Source organism: Chelonoidis abingdonii, chromosome 2 (genome assembly GCF_003597395.2).
Source record: "Chelonoidis abingdonii isolate Lonesome George chromosome 2, CheloAbing_2.0, whole genome shotgun sequence".
NCBI lineage: Eukaryota > Metazoa > Chordata > Testudines > Testudinidae > Chelonoidis > Chelonoidis abingdonii.
In genome coordinates this window covers 51,279,854-51,307,432 of record NC_133770.1, presented here as the reverse complement: position 1 = coordinate 51,307,432, position 27,579 = coordinate 51,279,854, and the positions used below count along the sequence as shown (strand labels likewise).

At 40.0% G+C, this 27,579-nt stretch overlaps 1 protein-coding gene across 10 annotated transcripts in view; it reads right to left on the bottom strand.

The window, feature by feature from the left end:
• PPP1R9A (protein phosphatase 1 regulatory subunit 9A) overlaps positions 1 to 27,579 on the bottom strand; it is a 243,183-nt gene that overhangs the window by 75,312 nt on the left and 140,292 nt on the right. For all 10 annotated transcript variants that reach the window (XM_032785350.2, XM_032785349.2, XM_032785348.2 and 7 more), the window contains exons 3-5: positions 21,750 to 21,882; positions 21,116 to 21,236; positions 15,251 to 15,355 (exon numbers count right to left, since the gene is read on the bottom strand). In XM_032785350.2, coding sequence (XP_032641241.1) covers positions 15,251 to 15,355; positions 21,116 to 21,236; positions 21,750 to 21,882 — 359 coding nt within the window. The remainder of the gene's footprint in view (positions 1 to 15,250; positions 15,356 to 21,115; positions 21,237 to 21,749; positions 21,883 to 27,579) is intronic.

Below are 27,579 nucleotides of genomic sequence, written 5' to 3'. Positions count from 1 at the left end.
TTTGGTTGTAACACAGATTTTTTTTTCAGTACACTGGATGTACTGTAATTAGATGCTCGGTGGTGTGATACAGCATGGCCAGAGGGCAGCATAAGAGTTTTAGCAGGGGGCCTTATTCCCTGCCAAGGGAGGAAGGTTTGCTTTAGATTAACTAGAACAGCTGTGGCCAATTAGAGCACCTGACTCCACTTAGAGCACCTGACTCCAGTCATGGGATATAAACCCCTGCTTCAGTCAGACAGGGGGTGGTAGTTAAAGGAGAAAGGTTGGATTGGAGCAGAGTGCAGATTGCAGAAGAGAAGAGTTTGTCCAGAGAGAAATAGAAGGTTTGGAGGAGTGCTGCGGTGGATTGGGAAGCCCAACAGAAACCCTAGGTAAGGGGCACCAGGCTTGTATAGAAGAGAGGCGAGAAGCCCTTCACAAGCTGACGGGTATGAGAGGGAAGTAACCCAGGGGAAGAAACCGCTAGTCAAGTGGTTCACCACAACCCCAGGGCCCCTGGGTTGGGACCTGGAGTAGAGGGCGGGCCCAGGTCCCTCCCTCTCCACTCCCCTCCTCCAAGGACACTAGGGGAGTGATTAAGAACTGGTTCAGAGGCAAGCAATATCGCCCTGAACCTACCCCAGAGAAGAGAGAGCGCGAGACCCAGAGAACAGTACCGGCAATTTGCCACAGTGGGTATTACCGTAGTAAGGACAGATAATCACACTATAATACCAATGTTATAAACAAGTGAGACACACTTAGGACTTTAAACGAATCAAAGTTGGAAGAGTATGTTCTTAACATGCTAGAAAGAGGATTAGCTGCTTACAGCTGAAAAACATTATGCAGATCTGTAAAGCAAAGTCAGGCCACTGAGACATTCCATAGGGTGATTTAGTTGTTTCCTAAACATTTGGGGCAAAAGATGAACATACATAAAACACTAGAGGGTGCATTATATTCTGTGTAAGAGAAAAAATTCGATTTGTATTAGATGGCACTGTGTGTTCTTGAAAGTCATTTGGAATTTGGCATCTGTGTAAGACAAGGTCCCATGAGTGGATAAACCCAAGCCCATTCCCTATGCCAAGTAATCTGCCAGACCAGGGTGGATAAAAATAATTTAACAAAACTGATTTTTTAATTTAAATTTGATTTTTGTAGTTAAATGAAATATAGCATTATTTTTTTAAAAATAAACCTATTTAAGTATCAGAGGGGTAGCCGTGTTAGTCTGGATCTGTAAAAGCAGCAAAGAATCCTGTGGCACCTTATAGGCTAACAGATGTTTTGGAGCATGAGCTTTCGTGGGTGAATACCCACGCATGCATGCATCGTCACATGCATCTGACGAAGTGGGTATTGCTCCAAAACGTCTCTTAGTTTATAAGGTACCACAGGATTCTTTGCTGCTTTTACAAACCTATTTAAAATTACTCTGAAATTGACAACTTATGTTAAGACCTACACATTATAATTAATAAATGCATAAAATAATATTAAACAGTATATATTTGATGTCAAGTTTTAAAGGAAGTCATTCCAATGAACTGGTGGAAATCACGGGCTAAACACCTGGATTCAGGATTTGTTGAAATGCTAAACCAGCTTTTGACAGCAGTAGCCTCTTTTGCAGGTGCAGAAAGAATATTTCCTTCATTTCAGTTTATTCAACTAGTTCAGTTCAATGACTAGTCCAGCCAAAGTTCAGAGACCAATTGGGAGTTGAGAAAGCAGGAAATCTTGTTTTCCTCTTCCAATCTATGAATGCAAACTAAGTGTGAGAGGGCAAAATCTGCAAGCTCTAAAATCTGGAAGGACACGATGATCAGAAACAATCAGTTCAATTCGTTAACTACAAGTCATACTTCCCTTAAGTGCAAAACATGTTTTGAAAAACCTTGTCTTCTGATGTATCCAGTGCTTTTAATGTACTTTTAATATTTTTTAAAAAAAAACATAAAATGTTTTGTGCATTTTAATCAAATTTGAATCTTCATCCAAATAGACTTTGATAAAAATCATAAGTATGTTTCAAATGGTACCAACTAATGAAAATCAGCCTTTGTAAAAAAGTACAAATGCAATACATAATTAAAATTCATGATTTAAATCGAGGTTTCTTGCTTGCTGATTTAAATCATGCTTAAAACCCAGTGATTTAAATCTCTTTGATTTACAGCAATCTACCCATGAAGTCATAGACTAGCAGAAAGGAATACAGTTTGGAGATATGCTGTACACACAGAAGCAAAGTAGTCAAGGATGACTTCCAAAGGGGAAAGAAAGGTGACTAAAATGACCCCATTTGAAATGATGAGTCCAAGAATCCAAGCTGGAGACCAAAACAAACCATTCATAAAGAACATAGTTAGCTTTCTAATGTCAACAGGAAACACTGAGATTAACAGAATACAAACCGTCAGTTTAACCCTCATCAAACCAGCTTTCAAACTGGCACGCTGATCCTGCTGTCACTAAATCTGGCACTGTGACCCAACCACAACAGAGGGATAAAGTACCTCATTGTGGCCTCTCTGGCCTATCCCTTCCACATAGTGATACAGCACCAAGCACAGCCTGGCCATGTCTCTTCTGATCCATAATTTTAGGGCCTACTACTACTCCAAATGAATAAAATGGCCAAACTCTCAGTCTTCAATGGAAGCAGCACTGGGTCCTTAACATGGTTGTTGTAAGTAAAGATGGAGAACATCCATGTTTGTCATGCATAAGTCTGTCCTCTGAAGCAACAAGTAAAGGGAGACTACAGCAAAAATTAATTCTGCTTTAAACTAACTAACTTAAACAGGCTTTTATTAGATGGATATCACCAAGACACCTGTGATAGATACACATGTGATAGTAATATCCATATAATAAACTGTAATGTAATACACAGCATTTATCACAGTAATATAATAATGGATTAATGGATTACTATCCATTAAAGTAATGGATAGTAATATCCATATAATAAACTGTAATGTAATACACAGCATTTATCACAGTAATATAATAATGGATTAATGGATTACTATCCATTAAAGTAATGGATAGTAATATCCATATAATAAACTGTAATGTAATACACAGCATTTATCATCCACCTCACTGCCCTCTGCCCTGTAATCCCCTTCCTTTGGGACCTAAAACTCCATAACAGCTTCACACAGCCATTATGTACGTAATCTGAAGGCCTAGGATGTGCAATATGCAGTCTTGCACCAGCAATAGGCTTAAAATCTGATAGCTCATGACTTCTTGGTACTAAAAATGGGTAATTTTTCACCACTGAAAAGGGGAGAATTTTATGTTTCCAGCTGGAAAGTTCTTGCTTCTATAACAGGAAGGGTCCTGAATAGGGTTGCCAACTTTCTAATTGCATAAAACTAAATGCCTGCTCCTTCTCTGAGGCCCCACCCCCCGCTCACTCCGTCCCCTCTTCCTCTGTCACTCGCTCTTCCCCACCCTCACTTACTTGCTCATTTTTACAAGTGTGGGGCAGGGGATTGGGGTACAGGAGGGAATGAGGGCTCTGGCTAGAGGTGCTGGTTCCATGGTGGGGCCAGAAATGAGGGGTTCAGGTTATGGGAGGGGACTCCAGGCTGGCGCAGGGATGCAGGAAGAGGTGCAGGCTGCAGGCTCTGGGAGGGAGTTTGGGTGTGGGAGGGGGCTGCAGGCTGGGGCAGGAGATTGGGGTGAGGGAGGGGGTTTGGGCAGCGCTTACCTCAGGCGGCTCCCTGGAACTAGCAATGTGTCCCTTGGCTCCTAGGCGTCAGGGCATCCAGGCAGGCCTGCATGGTGTCTCCGCACACAGGTGCTGCCCCCACAAGTCCCATTGGAGTTTGCCAGCCCTGCCAACCGGACTTTTTTAATGGCCTGGTCAGCTGTGCTAATTGGAGCTGCCAGGGTCCCTTTGTGACTGGGCGTTCCGGTCAAACACCAGACACCTGGCAACACTAGTCCTGAAATACTAGAGTTGAATGTCCTGACATCTTTATGAAGGTAGACTATTTTAGGTTATTGTTAGAGGTTTTAAAATATATTTTTTTCTCCCCTTCCAAAGGCACTCATAGTTTATTGTTATATTATTTTCAGGTCTTGAAACACACCAAAATTAAGTCTGGTCAATGACACAAAGGTCTTAGTGTATACATAAATAAAACCCTCACACAATGACATCAAAGCATCTACCAGGTGTTTTCCAAAACAGAAATAGAGCAAGTACTCTACATTCCTACAATTTCAACAAACAGGAGTTTAAGTGAGTTATCTGCTGCCATAGTCAGATTGAGAATAATGTTAGAAAATAAATATTTAGCAGTGTTAAATGTTTTTTTCTTGAAATGATATTGTAAATTGCCAAAATACAGGTTCAGTTTTTAGTGACTACAGTTTTCAGAACACAAACTAAACTAAATAAGGATATTTTAGACCAGTTGCCTTGTTACATTCCCAGTTTTAAAATATATGCTTAAATGCAACAAAATAAAAACATTTCTATAACTGGTAAAAAAGGTCATAAAAAGAGAATAGAAAAACAATGAAGAGTAGTTTATGGCCTGGCACTAGAAAAGGTTCAGAAAAGGGCAACTAAAATGATTAGGGATTTGGAACAGGTCCCATATGAGGAAAGATTAAAGAGGCTTGGAAAAGAGGAGACTAAGGGGAGATATGATAGGGGTATATAAAATCATGACTGATGTGGAGAAAGTGGATAAGGAAAAGTTATTTACTTATTCCCATAATACAAGAACTAAGGTTCACCAAATGAAATTAATAGGCAGCAGGTTTAAAAGAAATAAAAGCAAGTTCTTCACGCAGCGCACAGTCAGCTTGTGGAACTCCTTGCCTGAGGAGGTTGTGAAGGCTAGGACTATAACAGTGTTTAAAAGGGAACTGCATAAATTCACAGTGGTTAAGTCCATAAATGGCTATTAGCCAGGATGGGTAAGGAATGGTGTCCCTAGCCTCTATTTGTCAGAGGATGGAGATGGATGGCAGGAGAGAGATCACTTGATCATTGTCTGTTAGGTTCATTCCCTTTGGGGCACCTGGCATTGGCCACTGCTGGTAGACAGGACACTGGGCTAGATGGACCTTTGGTCTGACCTGGTACGGCCGTTCTTATGTTCTTATAAATAAATCCGTTAGTCTTTCAGGTGTCACCGCACTCCTCGTTGTTTTTGTGGATACACACTAACACGGCTACCCTTCTAATACTTGACACCAAAGAGAGAATAAATATCACACACTCTAATATACATGAAATAATGTTTTTGATGTATAAAGCTTTAATTATCAATAAATGCTTCTACGGAGGGAGAGTTTTAAAAACGTTTAATTAGATATTTAAACCTAGTCCAGTTCTAAATATGAAGATAGAAAATGTCATAACCAGAAGTGTTTAAATATGAAAAAAAGAGGGAGAAGGTTGTGAATCACCGCCCAGAAAATAAGTCATTGAAGCATATTGTACATATTTAAATAAAAGTGACTAATTATATATTTTCCATCACTGGTTCACTAGAATTAGGCACATGTATTTTAGAACAGGCAAGTTAAGTCTTAAGGGTCAAAAGTGTTATTAAATAGAAGAGAAATGTAAAATCTATGTGCCACATCATCTTTAAGAAGCTGTTTATACAGTAGCCATATTTCTGGATGTAAGATAAATCAAAGTTTAACCTTTTTAATTTCTTTGAGACTTCATGATCATGACAATTTTCTCTATTATAAAAACAGCAAATTATACTTTATATTACTTATATTACTATAAAACATAATAAAACACAGCAGCAACATGAAGTATTACTACAGACCATTGCTATATACTAAACATCTGGGCTGTTTTCAAATGTGGCTACTTTTGTTGTAAATTGTTTCTGATATTCGCAAAAAGCCATAACAGCACAAACAGCATCACAGCTGCCAAATGCATGGCATGAACTGACTTTGATATTAACAGTGACCCATCTTACTCAATGACTAGAAGTGAAACATTCTCCTAAAAGGCATTGTTAAAATAAAAAGGTCTGGAGATAGAAATATAATTAATATTTGATTCTACCCTTAGACATTGGGAGATAGAAAATATGGGGGAATTAAAAATCCTTGAGGGAAAATCTTGAAGGGGAGATGAAAGATATATAGGAGACAGGGCCAAAAATTCTACCCTAACTCCCATTGGGAAGACTCAGAGTGTGTAAAGATAAGCATGTGCACAAGTCATTTCAGGATCAGGATTTCTGTTTGTAAAACAGGGTGAAATAAAGAGTCAATTTCATTTAAAACTACTCAGTAAGTTACATCTAATTTATGAGCAGAACATTAGTATTTTCAGATTCATTTTGATTTATTTTAGTTAAAAAAAAAAAGCAGCTAAAAAAATAAAACCCTCCTGGGGGATTAAGGAAGTATTCCTCTGAATCTGGCAGCAATTCTCAGATTTCCTTCAGCCCAGTGATACTTTTGAGCATACTTAATACCTTACTTTCCTGAACTTTTTCAACTTAAAGTAAAGTGGTTCTGCAGTAGTTTGTACATTGAAATAATATGGAGAAAACCAGCTGATTTCAGTGAAGAGGCAAGGTTAGAAGAGAGCAGAACTTAGCCCTCTGTTTCAGTCTGTCTCTTTGCAAAACTAGGAAGACAACATTGCCTCAGAACACATTTAAAACAATTTACAAACAAGCATGGCACATTTTACACCACTATGTGGCGTAAACCCTGTAGGAAGATATACTTCTATTTAGTGGCAATAATATAACCTACATCTAGTGACAGTTTTCCATGAATAAGATCAAGCTTTTTTAGAAAAAAGTCAACCTCAAACTACATAAGTCAAAGTTTTAGATTCTCTATGCAAATGAGCAAATTGCCACATCCTAGTTCATGTATTTTCACATAAGAAACAATCTGAAAATGAAACAGTCACGAAGACCTAGAACACTTATATTATGAAACAACAACATTGAACTGATTTTTAAATAGGACTACGAGAAAGTCAAGTAAAAACTGGATGTTAATTAACCTAGATTAGTTATTCTCATTTAAGAGTGTCTATTAGTGTCAGAACTGAGTGGTGGGTCAGCTTTGTGTAAAAATGCTACAAAAGCAGATGTTAGGTTAGGCCTGGGAAATGCAATAGCACGTGATAAACAATTTCTTAATCTTAGACACTGGTTTATCCCATGGTGGGCAAGGTCTTTCCCTTCCCATCATACCAGTCAGTATTCTGACATAATGGAGACACTGGTGTTCCCTGAATACAGAGTATGCAGCTGATCAATATTCTCTGAAGTAGTCCTCAATTCTAAGGGTGGTAGCCAGCCACGGAACACATGGCCATATGTACACCCCCTATATGTATCTGAATGTAAACACCCTATGGAGATGAACAGCTGTGAGATAGGTGAACTGCTCCATTCATGTCTGCGAGTGTTCCCATACCCCCTCACCAGTGCTGGAGAACCTGTGATATGCATCAAGCATGCCTATTCTCAATGCTCCACCTCAGTCTCAGCAACGTGTTCTTGTTGCACGCTCCCAGTATACCTGCTCTAAGCACCGCACCCAGAGAGGCAGAGGTTTCAAACCCCTGTAGAGGGACAAGACCTGCCTCCCCCAATATCACTTGGGGAGGGCAAGGAAAGGGGCAAAGATGCCCCTAGGAGGGGGAATTCCCCCAAATCCCAGCTCACATGAGGGAGTCAAAAGGGGTTTCAGATCCCCTGTAGATGGGTAGTGGTCCCCCAGATCCTGCCACACACAGAGGATGCAGGGTGAGGGGTTCAGATGCCCCAGAAGAACAACTCCCCCATACCCTTGCTCACATGAAGAGGACACAGATGGAGGATGGGCCAGCTCATGCCAAGGCTCCTAGGCCTCACTGAACACTGACAAATAAGTAGCTGGAAACCAGCCTGGCTCACCTGTGTGTTAGCGTTGTTAAAATACATGTTAAGTTTATAAGAATGTGTTTAGTGTTTGGACTTTATGAAATGCTTGTGAGTTGCTGCATGCATTAATTTCACTTATAATATCTGTATTCCATGTCATAAGATAATAGTTAAGTGTTTGCTATGCAACTGGTAACCCCCAGAGCCAGGAGAGAAGCATTACCAAGTGTGAAATACTAGTTTATCACCAGAGTTGTCATCTCCTGTCCAACAAAAGAAGGCCTACAGACACCAATGAACCATTGTGGAACATCAGTGGGCAAAAGACTTTGTTTATTTCTCTCCCTACACCCATGAAGAAGAGATGTGCACAAACTCTTATCCCTTCACAGTTTGAACTTTATGGGATAGGAATAAAAATTCCTGACCAGAAAGAACTGTACCACGATGTTGCTTGGAGTTTAGAGAGGGCAATATTTCTAAGCATAAGCATGGGATCCCCAACCTGCTGAGCTTGGGTTAGCCCTAAAAGACATAGTTTACATATTACAGCAGCTTATAATACTTTTTGAAACTTAGAATTGTAATTCATATATGTGCGTATGTTTACCTGCTTTAACCTTATAAATAACTATCATTCCTTTTTCCTAGTTAATAAATCTTTAATAAGTTTATTACAGGACTGGCTACAAGCTTTGCCTTTTGTGAGAGATCTCAGGTACAAATGACAAGGGGCAAGTGACTGATTCTTTGGGACTGGGAGTAACCTAAACATTGTTGTGATTTTTGGTGTAAGGGACCATCTATCACAAAGGTAGGCTTGCCTGGGTGGCAAGATAAACTGACGTGCCCAAGAGGACTGTCTGTGACTCCGTGTTAAGGCTGTTATAGGGCTTGAGGAGTTCCCACTTGATACTAGGTTGATGAAATCTAATTATAGAACACACAGCCAGTCTGGGGTTTGTGTGCTGATTTGTAACAGTCAGCCCTAAGGTTGGCGTCCAAGTTCATGAACCACTCCAGATAGCATGATGGAAGGGACAGAGCCCCCTAGAGGGAGTGGGATCCCCCAGAAACTGACACAAATAAAGCTAGAGAAAGAAGCTCAGCCCTCCTAAGATAGGCAGCCCCCCTGATCCAGGCAGATACATGGAAGAGATATGTGGGGCTGATAGGTGTCTCTGCCTCTATTCTCTCTCAGTCCCCCATGACTCACTCCCCAAACCCAATTCCCAGCTGTCTCTCCCCTCCCATTCTTCTAAACCCCCATCCTCTCCTTCTCATCTGACCCCCACAAGCCTCTCCTACGTACACTCCTCCATTTTATCTCCTCCTCATGATCATCCCTCCCCTCACTGCAGTTCCAAACCCCTTTCCCCCTATTTCCACCCCACTCTTCCACCCCAATCACCCTCCCCTTCCAGCAAGCATTTGCATGTGTAATTTACTGTCATTTCAAACATAGTTTAAGCACCTTCTAAATACAGTATGAGCACCTTCCTTTCTGCTTTAGTCAGACTACATTTCCGGATAATAAAGAAATCCTTTGACAGAGGATATATGCCCAGGGCTAGATGTGAACTCACAGTGCCTGGGTAGTGCTCAAGTTTGATGCCTATAACATTCCCCTGGAGCAATTAAGTCCTGTGAGCTACAGCTGGCTTTCAACTCCCTTAGCCTCTCTTTCTCTGGGCACATGCACTGTAATCAGTGTGGTGCATGAGCCTTAGAACTGATTGGTTCTCTAGATAGGCACGTGCCTAACTTCTTCAAATAATGCTGTAATGCAATTTCCCCGAAAGGGCTAGTGGGCGGTAAGGATCTCAGCCCTGGTTTGAGTCCTATGTGTGCACAAAAGAAGTTGGAAATTCATCCACCTTCAGAAAAGCTGGGTTTTCCCCCACGGGGTGGTAATTCAGGAAGCCTTCGGTCAAACGGCTCCAAATCTGGATCGCTACCCAAAGCCTGTGCCCCCATGAGGCATACCAAATTCCAAGTCAAGCTCAGTAACTGTGCAAATTTTAAAGTACTTAGAGGAGTCAGTCTTTTAAACAGGAAGGACATCCCAACCGTAACTATAGCAGAACTGGCCCTCCACTATACCAAATGGCATTAGTCTGACACTGCCCTTTATCCCATCCCCAGAAAGATGAGAGAAGGGTGACACTCAGTAAAACTGAAAGACAATATGCATTTCAAAAAAAAATCCCTCCAGTGCAAAATCAGACTGGAATTCACTAATGCAGGAGATTACCAAGCTAAATAGTTCCATAAGATTAAAGAGGACTTGACATTTACATGAGTTGAAATAACATTTGTAGTTAGACTTGCCATATTAAAGTTGAATGAATGCAGGATAGCTAATGTGATGCCAATTTTTGAAAAAGGCTCCAGAGGTGATCCTGGCAATTACAAGTTGGCAAGCCTAACTTCAGTACCAGGCAAACTGGTTGAAACTACAGTAAAGAACAGAATTGTCAGACATATAGACAAACATGATTTGTTGGGGAAGAGTCAACATGGCTTTTGTAAAGGGAAATCATGCCTCACCAATCTACTAGAATTCTTTGAAGGGGTCATGTGGACAAGCATGTGGAAAAGGGGAATCCAGTGGACATAGTGTAGCTGGATTTTCAGAAAACCTTTGACAAGGTACCTCACCAAAGACTCTGAAGCAAAGTAAGCAGTCATGGGATAAGAGGGAAGGTCCTCTCATGGATCAGTAACTGGTTAAAAGATAGGAAACAAAAGGTAAGAATAAATGGTCAGTTTTCAGAATGGAGAAAGGTAAATAGTGGTGTCCGCCAGGAGTCTGTACTGGGACCAATACTATTCAACATATTCAAATGATCTGCAAAAACGCATAAATAAAGAGGTGGTAAAATTTGCAGATGATACAAAACTACTCAAGATAGTTAAGTACAAAGCAGACTGCAAAGAGTTACAAAGGGATCTCACAAAACTGGGTGACTGGGCAACAAAACGCCAAATGAAATGCAGCATTGATAAATGCAAAGTAATACCCACTGGAAAACATAATCCCAACCATACATATAAATTGATGGTGTCTAAATTAGTTGTTACCACTCAAGAAAGAGTTCTTGGGAGTCATTCTGGATAGCTCTCTGAATATATACACTCAATGTGCAGCTAACATGGAATATTGGGAATCATTAGGAAAGGGATAGATAATAAGACAGAAAATAGTATATTGCCTCTATATAAATCCATGGTACACCCACATCTTGAATACTGTGTGCAGATGTGGTCACCCCATCTCTAAAAATATATACATCACTGGAACTGGAAAAGGTTCAGAAAAGGGCAACAAAAATGATTAGGGGTATGGAGCATCTGCCATATGAGGAGAGAATAATAAGACTGGGACTTTTCAGCTTGGAAAAGAGACGACTAAGGGGGGATAATGACATAGGTCTATAAAATCATGACTGGTGTGGAGAAAATAAATAAGGATGTGCTATTTACTCCTTGTCATAACACAAGAACCAGGGGTCACCAAACAAAATTAATAGGCAGTAGGTTTAAAACAAAAGGAAGTATTTCTTCACACAATGCACAGTCAACCTGAGGAACTCTTTGCTAGGGGATGTTGATGATTACTGGTTCTATTCATTCCCTCTGAAGCACTTGGCATTGGCCACTGACGGAAGACAGGACTCTTGACTAGATGGACCTTTGTTCTGACCCAGTATGGCCGTTCTTATGTTCTTACAAGGGCTACTAATTTTCATTCTTTAGGTCAGAAACTATTTGCCAGCTGGAATTAGGAAATAACTCCCCCTGCTCCCTTTCCCGCAGAGGGATAGCAGAGCACAGTGCTGGAACTAGGAGTGCTGGGAGTACTGCCACACCTCCTGGCTTGAAATGGTTTACAATATAATGGCCCTCAGTACCACCACTATTCAAATTGTACAGAGTACAGTTGGTGAATGTCTTCCTGCAAAGCATATAGCCTGCTGCCAGACATAGAATGGCAAACTGGTTGAACTAATGGTCTTCTATTCTGGTATGGCAATTCTTCTGAATAGTATAACATTTAAAACAATAGAAACCCATCAGCTCCTTCAAGTTTTTATGTGATTTATTTTCTGGGTATGAGGGGTTATCTTGAATTGGAACAGTTTAAAAAATAGACACCATGGCTTTGTTTTCACCGTCTCTTTACCATGTTAGTTACAGAAGTTTGGTTACATTTCTCTGGAAGCAATATTGAAGAATCTATTCTAGGTCACTAACCTCCATTGTCATGACTATTCAAAAATGTTTATAAAACTCAAAGGGGGGGAAATCACTAAAGATCAGCATTATACTAGCTTTCTGAAGAAGCAGCGACCAAATTATTCGCGAGAATTACAAAAGTAGTTTCAATTTCACTCCTTTCATAAATGTCTTTCCACATGATCTATCAAGTATAAGCCTCAATGCAAAGGCTAAAATGCATTTTGCTAGACAACTTGAAAAATGGCAATGTGTAATGTTTTGGGCTGTAAGGGGAAGGAATGTTGGAGACACACAGAACTATGTTCATGTGGCAATCCAGAGAGAACATGTGTACACACCGTATGGGCTGTATTCATGATGTGAAAAAAAAAAAGCTGTGCTCATTAAAAGTTAGGTTGTTAGTTCACTTGCTGTCACTTGGACAGCACAGAGGCCACAAAGTGCTTATTAAAGCAATTATGTAAAATTAATGAAGTCAACACTGTAACATATATAGTAATTAAAGCGGGACTTTAATTCTATTGAACAGTACGCGTGTGATCTCTCCCATCAGAGGTTGGTATGTGAATTTGCTACAGAAACATCTTTAATAGACAGCAAGGGAGTTCTACCTCCACATTTTTTCACCAATGTGTCTCCATTTGCAGTTTTGCTTAGCTTCCCATCTCATTTCCTCCTGAAAAGGAGGGGGTTGTAGATCACTTGCACTCCCTGGCAACATGAGAGGCTGAAGGTAGGAATCAGAAACAATATCGACTCTCTTTACCTGCACGGGAGTCTCAGCACTCAACCTTTCCCCTCCCCCCGCAAGTGATGTGAATCATTAATGGCAGCTGCTAAGGAAGTGATGATGCTCAAATGCCAGCATTAATCTTGCCTATACTTACAGCAGCCAGGCACAAATAGCTGTGGAAAGGAGAGGAGTCCTGTCCTAGATGATCCTCATAAGCTCTCCTAAGGCCCCAGAGAGGGTATGTGGGATGGAGTGAACGTTTGTCCACAAAAGAGAGGGAGGATGAGAGATTGTTCTGTAATGCTACTACTGTGTCACAGCAACTGAAACAGGAGACAGGTTCTGCCATAAAACAGATTTTTTTTTCCTTTACAACACAGCCAGCGGACATGGTTTCTGCATGCATAAGAAGGAATAAAAATGACAGCAAAATATGCAATCCTTTTTTATGAATAACGTTTTTAAGAGACATTATCTTTGATTGATCATTTGATTGACCTTTGATTGACATTATCTTTGATTGATTTGATTGATCCAATCTACTTTATAAGCAAATGTTTGTGTTTATGGTAGAGCCGCATTTTCAAGCTGATAGTAACCTTTGGCATCCTGAGATTCACCTTCAAAAGGCATTACACTAAGAGCAATGTTAGGGGAGGGTTTCAGGAACCTGTCTAGCTTTCAGTAATTAAAAGCAAACACAGTGCACTGAAGTAAGCAGAACATAAAACAATGCAACTGGCCAGGGCCTAACCAGTACTTGTGTGTGATATCTATGTCACAGACTTCATGATGGAGCTTGGCAAATCTTCTCAGTCTCCTGATCCCAAGCAGCCTGGCCAATAACATTTCACACATTTCTGAGCTTCCCTGTGAGATGGACAATGGAACCTTGGACATAATTATAACTGAGGAAACTGGAGGGTCCTTATCATACAGTTTTCTTAAATGAGGCAAAATCAGAAAGCGTGTTCTACCGAATTCTATCCCATCCCTGCTCCTCAGCAGATACCTGCATTAGTAAGAAGGGGTGCTAATGGCATAAGCTTTGTGTAAGTGTGCATGTATATTCTTATAAAATATTTTCATTGAAATATGTATATTATTTTTTTAAATCCTCTTTATCCAGTTGTGACACTGATGTGTTTAGCCAGTCTGTCTGCGAAAACTCAGTATTTTAAGCTTAAAAATAGCAACAATGTAAAAACTCAAACCTCTAGGTTTGTAAGAGACCTCAGGAGGTCATCTAGTCCAAGCACCTGCTCAAAGCAGGACCATCATCAACTAAATCATCCCAGCCAGGGCTTTGGCAAGTCAGGCCTTAAAAACCTCTACGGATGGAGATTCCACACCTTCCTAGATAACCCATTCCAGTGCTCCACCACCCTCCTAGTGAAAAAGTTTCTCCGAATATCCAACCTAAACCTCCCCCACTGCAACTTGAGACCATTGGTTCTTGTTCTGTCATCTGCCACCACTGAGAACAGCCCAGCTCCATCCTCTTTGAAACCCACCTTCAGGTAGTTGAAAGCTCATATCAAATCCCCCCTCACTCTTCTCTTCTGCAGACTAAATAAGCCCAGTTCCCTCAGCCTCTCCTCATAAGTCATGTGCCCCAGCCCCCTAATCATTTTTGTTGCCCTCCGCTGAACTCTCTCCAATTTGTCCACATCCCTTCTGTAGTGAGGGGCCCAATGTAATACTCCAGATGTGACCTCACCAGTGCCGAATAGAGGGAAATAATCACATTATTGTACTATGGTTCTTACAAGTATTTTACATTTATGCATTATGAATTTACATCTTTTATTAAGAATTTTACAATATTTTCTAGGCTGCTCACCATTTTACTGACACTTGCAACAATCCCTTTTAACTAGCAGGAGCTAATCAAATGAATAAAACATTTGATAGCAAGAAGGTAGACAAACTATCTGATATGGGGATAAACCCAGAGCCAGTACTGGAAAAAGGGTGGCTCAGTGAATTAGTACTGGGATAGTATTGGTAATGATTCTTCTTGAGGTTTCCATCTAACTGGCACCTATTTGGTGGCTTATGTGAACAATGGGTTGGAGCCTAGTTTAAATCCTTTGAAAGAAAACAAGTTTTATCAAATTACAGCAACTGAGGATCTGACCCTACCTGTGGTTTCAGTCCTAATCTTAATTATCACATAGTCACATCACAAAAAATTAATATCATTTATACCACTGCTGGAAGTCCCAGCAGCAATGTCACAGGTTAAAAGGACATAGAGCCCTCTTCCTTTCCACTTTCTTGTATTGCTCCTACCTCAAGAAATTGATATTCCTAATGGAAGCAACTAGATAATTTGAAATGTTTAGTACCATCAGTGTGTTCTTCTTCAAACTTATTTACTCACCTGACATTTCCTTTGGTGTTTCTGAGAACTGTTGCAGCAAAATTTTGTGTAACGCCAACCAGACTGATTCCATCCACTTCTACAATTTGGTCATTTACTTGGATCCTTTCAGAAAAACAAATAACATCCCTAAATTACTCATCAAAACATAAAAGGAAGCAATAATTGTAGCTTTTAAAAAAATGTTTGGAATTTTACCAAAATAAAACAAACTGAGGTAAATACCATCCATACAACATTATGAAGCTTATTTGTGTGTGCTAGAGACCCCAATTCAGGAAAGGGCTGACTTCACTGGTATATAAGCACATGCTTAAATGCATTCCTGAAGTGGGGCAAAGCGTGCTTTGCTATTTAATATTGCTGAGTACTGGAAGCAACAGCAAGGAAAAAAATACAAAATTATGTCACTGCCTGTGTACAGATACCTCATAATTACAACTTTAGACAATCTTAGTATTATGAGTAATTACATTCCTCCATCCTCCATATCAGTAGTACTGTACGTAATCACAGGTAAAACAAATTGCTGAATTTAGAACATTACAAAACTAAACTCAGACCTGGGCTATACTTAAAAGTTAAAGTGACCTAGCTACATCACTCAGGACTGTATGCCGTAGTTAGGTCAACCTAGCCCAGAGCGTAGACACAGCTAAACTGATGGAAGAATTTGTCCGTAGACCTGGTTACCAACTCTAGGAGAGGTGGATTAACTACACTGTGGGGAAAACCCCTTCCACTGACGTAGGAAGTGTCAGCTAGGGTACTACAGTGACACAGCTGAAGCATCAGAGCTATGTTGCTATAGTGGTTGTAGTGTAGACATACCTTGAGTTACCTGAATAACTTACACATTGTACTTTTCTAAGCAATCTTGAAGAACAATGTAAACTGCAGTTTTAGTATTTCATGCTACTTGAAAACTGAGTATTCTTTAGAGCAAAAGAATATTTTAATAATCTATAATGTATCTAAAAGGCCACTGCTCAGCAGATTATGCCTAAATTTCAGATAGGGTAAATTAGTCTTTAAAATTACCTTTAAGAGGTCTGATCTTGCATCCCCTGGATACCAGAAATTCTCAATTACCTGAAAGGGAGTCTTGGGTGTACAAGGAATGAAGGATAAGGCCTTATATTGTTTTACCAGGGGAAGAATCTCCTAGATTTTAAACATCTATTTATAACACAATCTACTGCTCCATGTGACAAAGTTAAAAAAAATGAATTGCTACTCTTTTTGTTCTGGAATACACACAACATGCATCCCTAGGGCAGAGACAGCATCATCATTTATTAAAGGTACGTGGAGGGAAGAGAGCCATATCAAATTCAGCTCTGCTAGAAACATACAAAGTCCAAAAGTTTTTCAAATAAAAAAGGATATAAAAATAGTAACCGAAACGTATTTTCAGCATCTGTGTGTGAACTACTATATCAGATAACACAGATTTAAAAAGAACCAACAGAAACAGAGCAGATGAAAACTTCTTGTTTTAAGTCAAGATATTTAAAAATGGCACTTTTTCCTGAGCATAAATACCTAATAATGGAAGTTTTCCATAGGACCTCAGAATCACATGCTCCAGTAATGCAAATCAGAGACTATATTTTGTGAAGGAGTACTAAAAATAATTTCACTCTCAGCTTTGGCATAACACCTCACATTTCTACATGCATTTTGAATAATATCTTCCAACTCTTTGGATTATACTGCTGAACATAAATAGCTCCTTGGAGCTACTTTGGTAACTTCCAAGTTCATACTGTTACTGTGGACCAACTATGGATCACTGGATTATTTCCCAGCTGGAGATAGCAAATTTTGAAAATATTGCTTTTGTGGAAGCCTACAAACTGCATCTTTGCAACCCCACTTGCCCCCCTCTCCCCTTCAGAACTGTATATCATTTTTATACATGTAACTGTTGCCGTTACATTGAACATACTTCAATAATATAAAAAGGATTGACAGATTTTGACAGTCTTTTTGTCCATTAGCCCACTTTGGTTTTTACTTCTCTCTGTATTTCTTTTCTTTGCTGCTTACTAATTTATTTCCATCTCTTATTTCTGTTTTCTTAATCCTCCAAATACGTAATATGTGCCATCCAAAAGGACATTTCCTATATGATGCCAACTAAGTATTCCTATATATGCACATGTAAGAGTAATCACGTTTATTTTCCAGTCATGTCTTATTCTATGTTTGGAAAGAACCCTTGACCCTGGAGACACTACCAAAATAAGCAATACTAATATGATTTTCTATGTAATTGATAACTGTTTTGTCAAAAGGCCAGTCCATAAAGAGATTAATGTGCATTTTTGCTTGGTAAAACTGCTTTTGCAATTAACATGATTCCACATGCAAATCTGTTATTTGTGCAAAAATGGCCAGTTTGTCAAATAGCTGGCCATTTGCAAGCGGAAATTCACAATTTCCACATGGAACTATACAGAAATTAGGCAAACGTGCTTACGTATATTAGCATCATTTTGTATCTGACCTTTTGAAACTCAGGCCTTAATATGTAAAAATGGAATAAAAGTGCTAATAAAAGATGTAGAGGTAACATGTTAATGGTATGTTAAAATTACAGAATAAAATAATCAGAGTTCCTTTTCAATAAATTTAATTCTTTCCTCTCTCTTTATCCATCTGGGATTTTGAATATAAAACTGTCAAGATGACTTTGTCAGGTTTGTATTGGATGGTGCACATAGGTAGTTTTCTTTACAAAATCAGCATTAAATGACAAAAGAGCAGGAGGAAAAATTCAGTCCTAAAATCTTTTTTTAAACAGCAGAATCAACAGCACCCTTTTTTCTAAATATTAAAGGAATTTTTATGATAGATATGAAGATGAAGGATGGCTATTAATTTACATCAGGTGCAATTAATTTCCAGACAGTTATTTTAATTCTTTCACCCCCGCATTTCCTTCTTCTGCCATCCTGTTCCTGACTCCCTTTTAGAGATGTGTTGAATAGCTTGGCACCAATCTGAACAACAACATGCTATTTCGCGCACGTGTGTGTGTGAGTGTGAGAGAGAGAACAAATTAAGTATCAAATGGGAGAAAGGTTTACGGGTGACAAAGACTTAAAAAGTTGAGCAGCATTTTATTATGAATGAAATTGGTGGTTTCTCTATTATTTTCGAAGGGCTAGTTCTTCAAGCCTCACTTACAGGTAACAGCATTTATTCACCAATATGAACTAATTTAAGTTGCTGGAACAACTTGCATAATTGCTACTCAATATCAGAAAGGTTGCAGAATTAGGTCCTAAAAATGTGAATTCATATTTTGCAGAGATATAATTTAGTACGTTTCAAGTTGTGAACTGTTACACACTCTTCAGAAGCTGTTCTCAGGTAAATTTATTATCAGAAAAATATTTTCAAATGACACATCATCCATTACACCTGTCCTGTACTTAAACTGGGAGATTAGTTATACAAAGTATCCAGTTATCCTATCACATGTGATAAGGGTATTGGTATTTGATATTTAGTTTGCCCACTGATTCCTTCACTTTTTATTACCTCTGTCTATCTACCATCCTATTCTTAATTTGGACTGGAGCTTACAACAAGCTCTCTGGTTAAACTGGCCAATGACATTTACCACAGAATGCCCTTTATATAGCAACTACCCAACATCTGCTATGTCTAGAGCAGCATGAATTAAGACAGTGGTGCTCGCTCACTTGGAATTCCCATGCTACAGGTTTCCCATCTTCCCTGAAGGCAAGTAATACCCAGAGTAATCTGCTGACTTGTTGCAGTAAATTTTCCATGTTTTTCTGCAATACTGAAGTATGATTCTTATCTAAAAATTACAATATTAGAAATCCCATCCCAATCTTTATTCAATTATTCTAGGATATTTGAAACATTCCTCAAAATATATTCATATTTATTGCTAAAAGATGGTCTTCTGATTATTATGCTTATTGATTACCACATAAGGATGAGGTTGAAAGAACCTCCAGAGCTGATGCACAATAGATGTTCCATATTCAGGGATAGGCTGCTCCATATTCAGAGAGCTGTGTACACCTGTCTCAAATTAATGAAGTCTTTTGGAAAGAACATGAGAGAGTTCTTTCTCAGCTGCCTGAGCATTAGTCAACTGAAGACAAATACTAAAGGGACCAAAGCAAAAATCTAGTATGATCTCCCTGATGAGGGACCTACACCAACTTGTGCAGGCTGTCTTTGTCTGGAGTATAAACAGTCCTGAACCAGCCCCCGAAACATCAAAGGAGGAGCCTCATGTGTGGCGTCACAAAGGTGCAGGCTGCCATACATCCAAGCAATTGTAGATGACTTCTTGTCGATGTCTGTGGGCTGCTTTGAATCTTTTAGATGAGATGTGCTAACACTGATAATCTGTTGGAGGGAAGATAAGCCCTGGCTGATATAGTGTCTAAGGAGGCTCCTATGAACTCCACTCTTTGTACCAGGCTCAAAGTGAATTTCTCAATGTTGAGCAGCAATTCTAGCTTGAGGAACTGAGATCTCATTATCCTTATGGTGTCAAAAACCTCATTATAAGATTGGCCCTAGAGTAGCCAGCCACTGAGGTATAGAAAAATTATTATGCCCAGACATCGAAGGTAAGCTGCGACCACTGCCAGTACCTCAAGGAACAATCTTGGGGCAGGCAAGAAGGTCGAACGGGAACACTTGATACTGAAAGTGATCCTGATCTACTGAAAAACACAGGAACTGTTCATGAGCTGGGTGGATTTTTAGGGGGGAGATTTTTGATAGCCCACAGCCTAGTAACATGCCTAGACCACTGCCAGCAGCTGGAATACCAATTATTACACTTAGTGCTGAAAGCAGCTAAACAGCAGCTACTGAAACCTTAGCACAACTAACAGGAGGGGAAAGTGAATGCCCACAAGAAGTAAGCATGGCCATGTGCCCTCCTGACTTCAGCTTCTCAAAATTGCTGAAGCATGAGGTTTTGCACGATGGCAAGTCTGGCAACATTTTAACTGTTGCTATGTGAAATACATCTGGTTAACCAATGGAAAATTCACTTGATGGAAAACTCCACACAACTTCTGCTCAGCAGGATTTTTTGTTTTTGTTTTTTATGAACAAGCTATGTAATTGGGTATAAAAGGCGGGAAGAGGTCTGAGCTCGGCGGACATTTTAATACTTGGGACACTTCAGACATTTCTGGGATCCCTCTCAAGACAGAAGGGAGGCCACCAGAAGTCTACAGATATCCACTCGAGACCTCCTGAAGATCTTGCGTAAATACTAATCTGGGGTTTATTTGCGGTGCTCTCCTAACCTGCTGCAGACATATGTAAGTGATGGAGACTAAATAAAGTAAAAGCTTTCAGTAAAAGCACTTTTGTTTGCATCAACCATTTATCGACTGGATGTGCCACATCACCATTGATTTATTTCCTGACACCACCTTGCAAAAAGAGTAAAGTTATCGAGAGCTGGAATGCACGTGTGCAATCACTCAAAGAAGAATTTATAATACTGAAGATCACTCTGCACTAGTGATTTTCAAAAAGTGCATGTTAAGTGAGAAATGAGGAACTCAAGGGCACAAAACTGCACAGGAAAAACTAGGAAAATGCTGCTGAGGAACATTTTTTCATAGATACCGATCATCGAAAATTCTCTTTGAAGCCAATTTAGAAGCCTACCTTTAGGTACCCAGATGAGAACATTTGGGCCATAACACTAACTCAAATTTCTAGTTATAAAATTACAGCCACAACTTTTTGCCACATGCAAACCACCAGAAATTATTTTCTACAAAAATCAATATCGACAATAACCAATGCTGAGGAAGATTCCAAACACTGGATCTAGTTTACCTGCCATCTCTTTCGGCTGCCCCACCTTCTGTTACTGTTTTGACAAATATTCCCAGTTTTTCAAGGCCTGCGTCTGCTCCAACTCCCATTCCAATAATACTGATGCCAAGTCCATCTTCATCTGTGGAGAAGACAAGTATAAGCAGCAATATATGCTTGATTTTAAAGTAATTTGGCATTTAAAGTAGTACATTTGCATACGGCTTTTGTTTTCTTTTGATTTTTTCATGTGATCAACCCATTTTTAGTATTTCCTTGGTGAGACTCTTAATTTTCTGCAGTTTTAATAACACACCACAGATATATAATATTACATTTGCCATTTGGAAAAGGTTACTACAGTTAGGCAAGATGGCTAATGTTCCAGAGGAGAATGAAAAGTTAATATGAAAAATCATGTCAATTAACGTGTAAGGTGAACTACAGGAAACAACATTCTTACAGAAATACAGAACTATTGTCCTCAAGCTGGTTCTTTAAATAATATTATTGAATATTTTTCAGTCTGAAGAGCCAAGAGATTTGCAACGGTTCCTCGAGAATTAAAGTTATGCCTTCTAAGCAAATGCAGAAATCCCTTTAAAGATTTGCACATCAGTTTAGAGAAATTGCAAGTGGTGCTCAGAATGCATACCTTTTTCTAGTTCCACTGGAAAAAGCTCCAGTTTTTCCACACGCTTTTCAAGTTCATATTCAGCTGATGCAGCCACTGGGTCAACTTCATCATTTCTCCTGTCATAGTCTTCATTGGAGTATGTGTTGAAAACCTTTGAAAATATGCCAGTACTGATCAACTATCCATTCCAGAAAAGATGGTTAACTTAAGAAAATAGCTGCTATATGTATCCATTTTTATGGCTTTTTCTATTACATTGGTTGAAATGAATTTTTAAGGCAATGTTCCCCTCCTCCCCTCAAAGTTCAGGTTTTTAAATTAGCACTTTTTTATTCATCAAACAGTCTGCTAAGGACTGAAAACCAATTCTGAATATAACTAACTCATTTTTACCATATGTGGTTATAAATGCAGTACATGTTTTAGAAGGACTGACTCATTCTACTCCTTTCAATAATTAAACACACAAACATATGGTTCCAATCAAGCATTGCTCCATCTAAACAGTAAAGATCTCCAAATACTTATAAAAGTAGAACACACAGGAACTACTGTGATTAACTGTAACTTGTATCTAATCTCAACTCTGATGTTTTTTCCTGAGGGTCCAATTTGCACACACAAAACCAAAGCTGAAGCTGACTACTGCTAATATGAAAAACTATTTACATATAAAATTAAAGATTATGCTGTACTTTAAATTTTAAGATTACAGAATGGCATAATTATGGTACAATTAAGACAAATTTAACATTTCAACTCTATTGTATGACATGTTTAATATCTATGTGTCTGTGTATACACATACAAACTTTTCACATGCTACGGTAAGTGAAGTATGTTTATTGAATTTGTTTACCTGTCAGTCAATATAAATATTGATGGCTTTTAAGTTAATTAGGAATTACTGAGGCCTTCTGTAGAGCTATAGAGTCAGAAAGATGGAGATAGCTGTTCAGATTTTGTGACCCTATGCTTTATTTAGATAATCCCTCTGTTCACTTAGTTGCCCCACTGTGGCAGTAGTGAAGAAATATACAGTGCTGGAGATAAATACTGTATCTATTGTTGCATTTGTTACTTTAAATAAAGGAAACTCCACACCATACCCCCACCACAACCACACCACACACACAATTTCACTCTCTCCCTTTTTCTGTCTTTACAAATGCTCAACAAGAGAAGGCAGAATTAGGTAGCAAAAGAATATTTATGATAAATATCAATGTGTGCACCAGATCAACACCAAAACAGAGAGGTCACAAGAAGCCTTCCCTGACTGCAGCTCTGTTCAGATGCTAATCAACCGCTGCCACATGCAAGGACTGCTCAAGGCTATCAACCCCACAAGGGGCAGGGAAAGCCAAAGGCAGGGCCGTGGCTAAATTCACCACACTCTGACTCTGTAGCTGAGCTGTCCATTTAATGTCTAAAAATTCACATTCAACTTTTATATTTGAATTCTTAATAGAAGTCAGAGATCAAACGTCAGAACAAAGGCTGCTCCTCATCAGACCTGATGGTAGAGAGATCTTTTACACACTACAAAAAATGTGCAGCAAATGTTATTAAATAATATTTAATAACAATGGCAGCAACTGCTTTAAAAATGTCACTGATACAACTTTTAAAGTTTAGCTCCTGAAGAACATGTAAAAGAAAATGACTGTAGCTTAAATGGCACTGTTAGGGGAATCTGTGTTGTTCCCACCTAGCAATCTATCAGCTGACAGAGCAACATAATTGACTCCACTTCTTCTAAAACTAAATGCACTCCACGCTTATTTTTTTAATTACACAACTGGAAAAAAAAATCTCCCCATCTCTCCTCCCTTCCCCCTCATTTAATATATCTTTTTTATTTCTTAGGCATACATTCCTCAATTAAACTTTCAATTCAACTTTATAACATTTCTGAACTAAGAACGAGAACATAAAAACGGCCATACTGGGTCAGTATCCATCTTGCCCGGGATCTGGTCTTCTGACAGTGGCCAATGCCAGGTGCCCCAGAGGGAATGAACAGAACAGGTAATCATCAAGTGATCCATCCCCTGCCTGACATTCCCAGCTTCTGGCAAACAGAGGCATGGGACACCATCCTGGCTAACAGCCATTGATGGACCTATCCTCCATGAATTTATCTAGTTCTTTTTTGAACCCTCTTATAGTCTTGGCTCTCACAACATCCTCTGGCAAGGAGTTCCATAGGTTGACTGTGCATTGTGTGAAAATACTTCCTTCTGTTTTAAATCCACAGCCTATTAATTTCATTGAGTGACCCCTAGCTCTGGTGTTACGAGAAGGAGTAAACAACACTTACTTACTTACTCCACATCAGTCATGATTTTATAGACCTCAATCATATCCTCTCCCAGTCGTCTTTTTTCCAAGCTGAAAAGTCCCAGCCTTATTTAATCTCTCCTCATATGGCAAAAACTCCATACCCCTAAACATTTTAGTTAGACTTTTCTGAACCTTTTCCAATTCCAATATCTTTTTTGAGATGGGGCGATCACATCTGCATGCAGTATTCAAGATGTGGGCGTACCATGGAATTATATAGAGGAAACATTATATTTTCTGTCTTTGGAAATACTGACTGAAAAGAAGTAAAAATAATAAGACTGAAACAATTAAACCCATACTGCAGTCTAGAATGCCTTCTTTGTGTAACAAATCTCCATAATCACATCAGAGATGGCTTTCCAGTTGTAGACACATTGAGTTTCAGATGGCGTCTTGGCACATTTTTGCTTTGGATTTAAGCCTAGAGTTCACATGCTTCCTCAAAGAATCTAAACTCATCACATGTTTTCTTGGCAGAACAATCCATAGCCTTCACATTAGTAGGACTGTCAAGAAAGCCTTACAATACCACTAGAACCATGAAGAAAGCAGTCATTGCTCAAAGTATTGATGCTATTGTCAAAAGTAATAAAATCTTCTCTGCAGTGCTGTGGAAGCAACTTAGTCAGTACCGCATTAATTCCCCTAAAATAGTAGCTATATTAAGATTATTGTAAGGAAACCAGTAGTACAATACTATGTTACTAGTAGCACAGAAATTGTGATAACGTCCTCATGCTCTTTGGAGCGACTCACAACCGTGAGTGTCTGCTTCAGGGCAGATAGTCAGAAACCAGGCAGACATCCTGGTGGTATGTTCTATAATTAGATTTCAGCAAGACAGTAAAAAATGTGAACTCTTGGATTACGATACCAGTCTTAACCATGGAGTCACAGACAGTCTCCTCAGATTCTCCAGTCTATCTTGCCACTCAGACAAACTGGATTTTGTGGTAAGAGGTCACTTATACCAGTGGTTCTCAACCTTTTTCTGAGGCCCCTCTCAACATACTATAAAAACTCCAGGGCCCAGTGGGGGCGTGGGATCCTCAGGCCAGGGGCCTTGGACATATGCGTAGTTTGACTTCTATTTTGGGGAGGCAGGAGCCAGCAGGACTCAAGCCACCTCCACATGGCAGGGTCCAGGGAGGGAGCGCCACCTCCTCTCCCTGACTCACCTCAGCAGGCCACCCACCCTGTCCGGGTTAGCGGGGAGGGGGCACACAACCAAAAATTACAACTCAAAGGTATGAGACTTAGCTCAAAAAGTTTGAAAACAGTTTAGGGTGCAGGAAGGCTGCAGCTAGGGTCTGTGTGCAGGCAGGGGGTAGCTCAAGAGGCCAGGGAGCGGATAGCTGGGGCTGTGTGGCAGGCACAGGGGAATCTCAGGGTGCAGGGAGGGGGTAGTTGGGGCTGTGTGCACACAGGGGTGGCTGTGGGTACAGGGAGAGGCTAGCTAGTGGCTGTGTGGGCAGGGGGTAGCTCAGGGTGCAGGCAGAAAGTAGCCAGGGGCCGTGTGCGGGCTTGGGAGTAGCTCAAAGGGCAGGGAGAGTATAGCTCAGGGTGCAGGGAGAGTAACTATGGGCTGTGTGCCTGGAGGACTCCCTTGTGGTCCCTGTTCCACAAGAGCTCTGCCAGCCACGGAGCCAGGTCTCCTCACCCTGGCAGCTCTTACCGGCTGCATGAGCAAAGCGGACTGGGAACTGAGAAGTAGCTTCAACCCAGGGCACCAGCAGGAGAGGAGGGAACATTGCCACTGCCTGGTCCATGACACGACCCAGAGCAGCAGCTGCCCCAGACTGTCTGGCTCTGGCTTACTGCCTCCGACCTGGCCAGGGGGCGGGGAGAGGAGATGGGGGGGGAGGTGTGGAGCTACCCCGAGATTGTCATGCTCTTGTGGTGCGGTTTGGGAGAGGGGGGGTGTTGATGGGTCCAGCCCCATGGGGGACACTAGGGCTTGGGCTCTGTGTTTAAGCCCTGTGGTCCTCTTGAAAGGGTTCACAGACACCAAGTGGGCCACAGACCCCCGGCTGAGGATTGCTGACTTACACCAAAAATCACACCACCACATCAGGTTGCTGCCAGGCCCAAGAGACCAGTCACTTACCCCAGAGCAACTGGTACTTTAGATCTTACACCAGTTTCCTGCTTTCCACTAAATCCCCTTCCAATCCATTTTATCTAATAACCATACCCCATCCATGAGTACCTGCACGGGACACCCATCACAAGGAGGCATCCTCAATTATTTTGGCTGAGAGAGAGATTTTATGAAACTGTTTTGGGTATAAATACTCCCTCTCCCCTGTCACCTGGAAGAGCAATGTCCCCCACCTGCTCCAGCCACTTCCTGTTCCTCCTTACTCCATCCAGGTAAACTTTCTATTTCTTCCCTCTCTGCTGCCAACTGCAGAGGCAGCTCCCTATAGAGGCAAAAACTCCTTTTCTTGTGGCCTGCCAAATAAGGACCCACCCACATACAGTGTTCTTTCAAAAGGCCCTTAATGATCGATTAATTTCTCCTACTGAAGCTACAGTACATCCAAAGGATGAAATTTCTAGATACAATAGAAAGTAAATAGTAGGTTTCTATCTTTACATTAAACCATTTCAGGCTATAACAGCTTGGCTTGCAAGTTCTGAAAAGATTAATTTTCTTGGGAAGAAATCTTTTGCATAAGGCATCTTTAGTAACTGGGAGATTTGCAAAGGGTTTTTAAAGGTGAGAAATGCCTCTTTGATCTGGACAGGCTTTAAAAAGGAGTTCCTTAACTGCAGTAAGAATCTCTCTGTCTTGTAAAGGCTCTCCAAAGATTGATTAGCTTTTCAAGTGGTCTATTTCAAGTTCTAATTAATGAAAGTTGAATAGTATTTTATGCATCAGTGAATTCTTTTTTGAATATTTTACCTCATAAGCTCCTTTTTCTAGGAAAACATCATTTTACACATTTTAACATGTTTTGTAAGTTTATTACATAAATATATGATTTTCATTGTTAAATAATATTAACAATGACATTATTAATAGAGCATGCTCAATATTGTTCCAAAGGTCACATCTTCCCAGATGTGCATTCCAAAGGCTGTTAAATTGGGAGAGTGTGGGAATTCACCCTAAAATAAACTGTACAACCTGGGTTTCAGAAAATTATGTTGTATTTTCCTGTGTGGTTCTCAAAATGGGCTTGAACAGATGGATAGGGAGACTCACACAGGCTCCTTTCCCTACAGTCAGCATTCAGCCAGAGGATGACCTACGGGATTCCAATCTGTATGCAGTGTAAAAAAAGTTTGTAGGGGTCAAAGACCTCCTGACTCAGCCCCATTTATCTTTGTGTTCTGAGATGTATGACTCACAGCCAGTATCTTGATTCTATCTCTGACACTAAGGAGAGTCACATGTCTGAGGCCTGGTCTACACTACGCGTTTAAATCGATTTAAAGAGCGTTAAATCGATTTAACACTGTACCCATCCACACTACAACGCCCTTTATATCG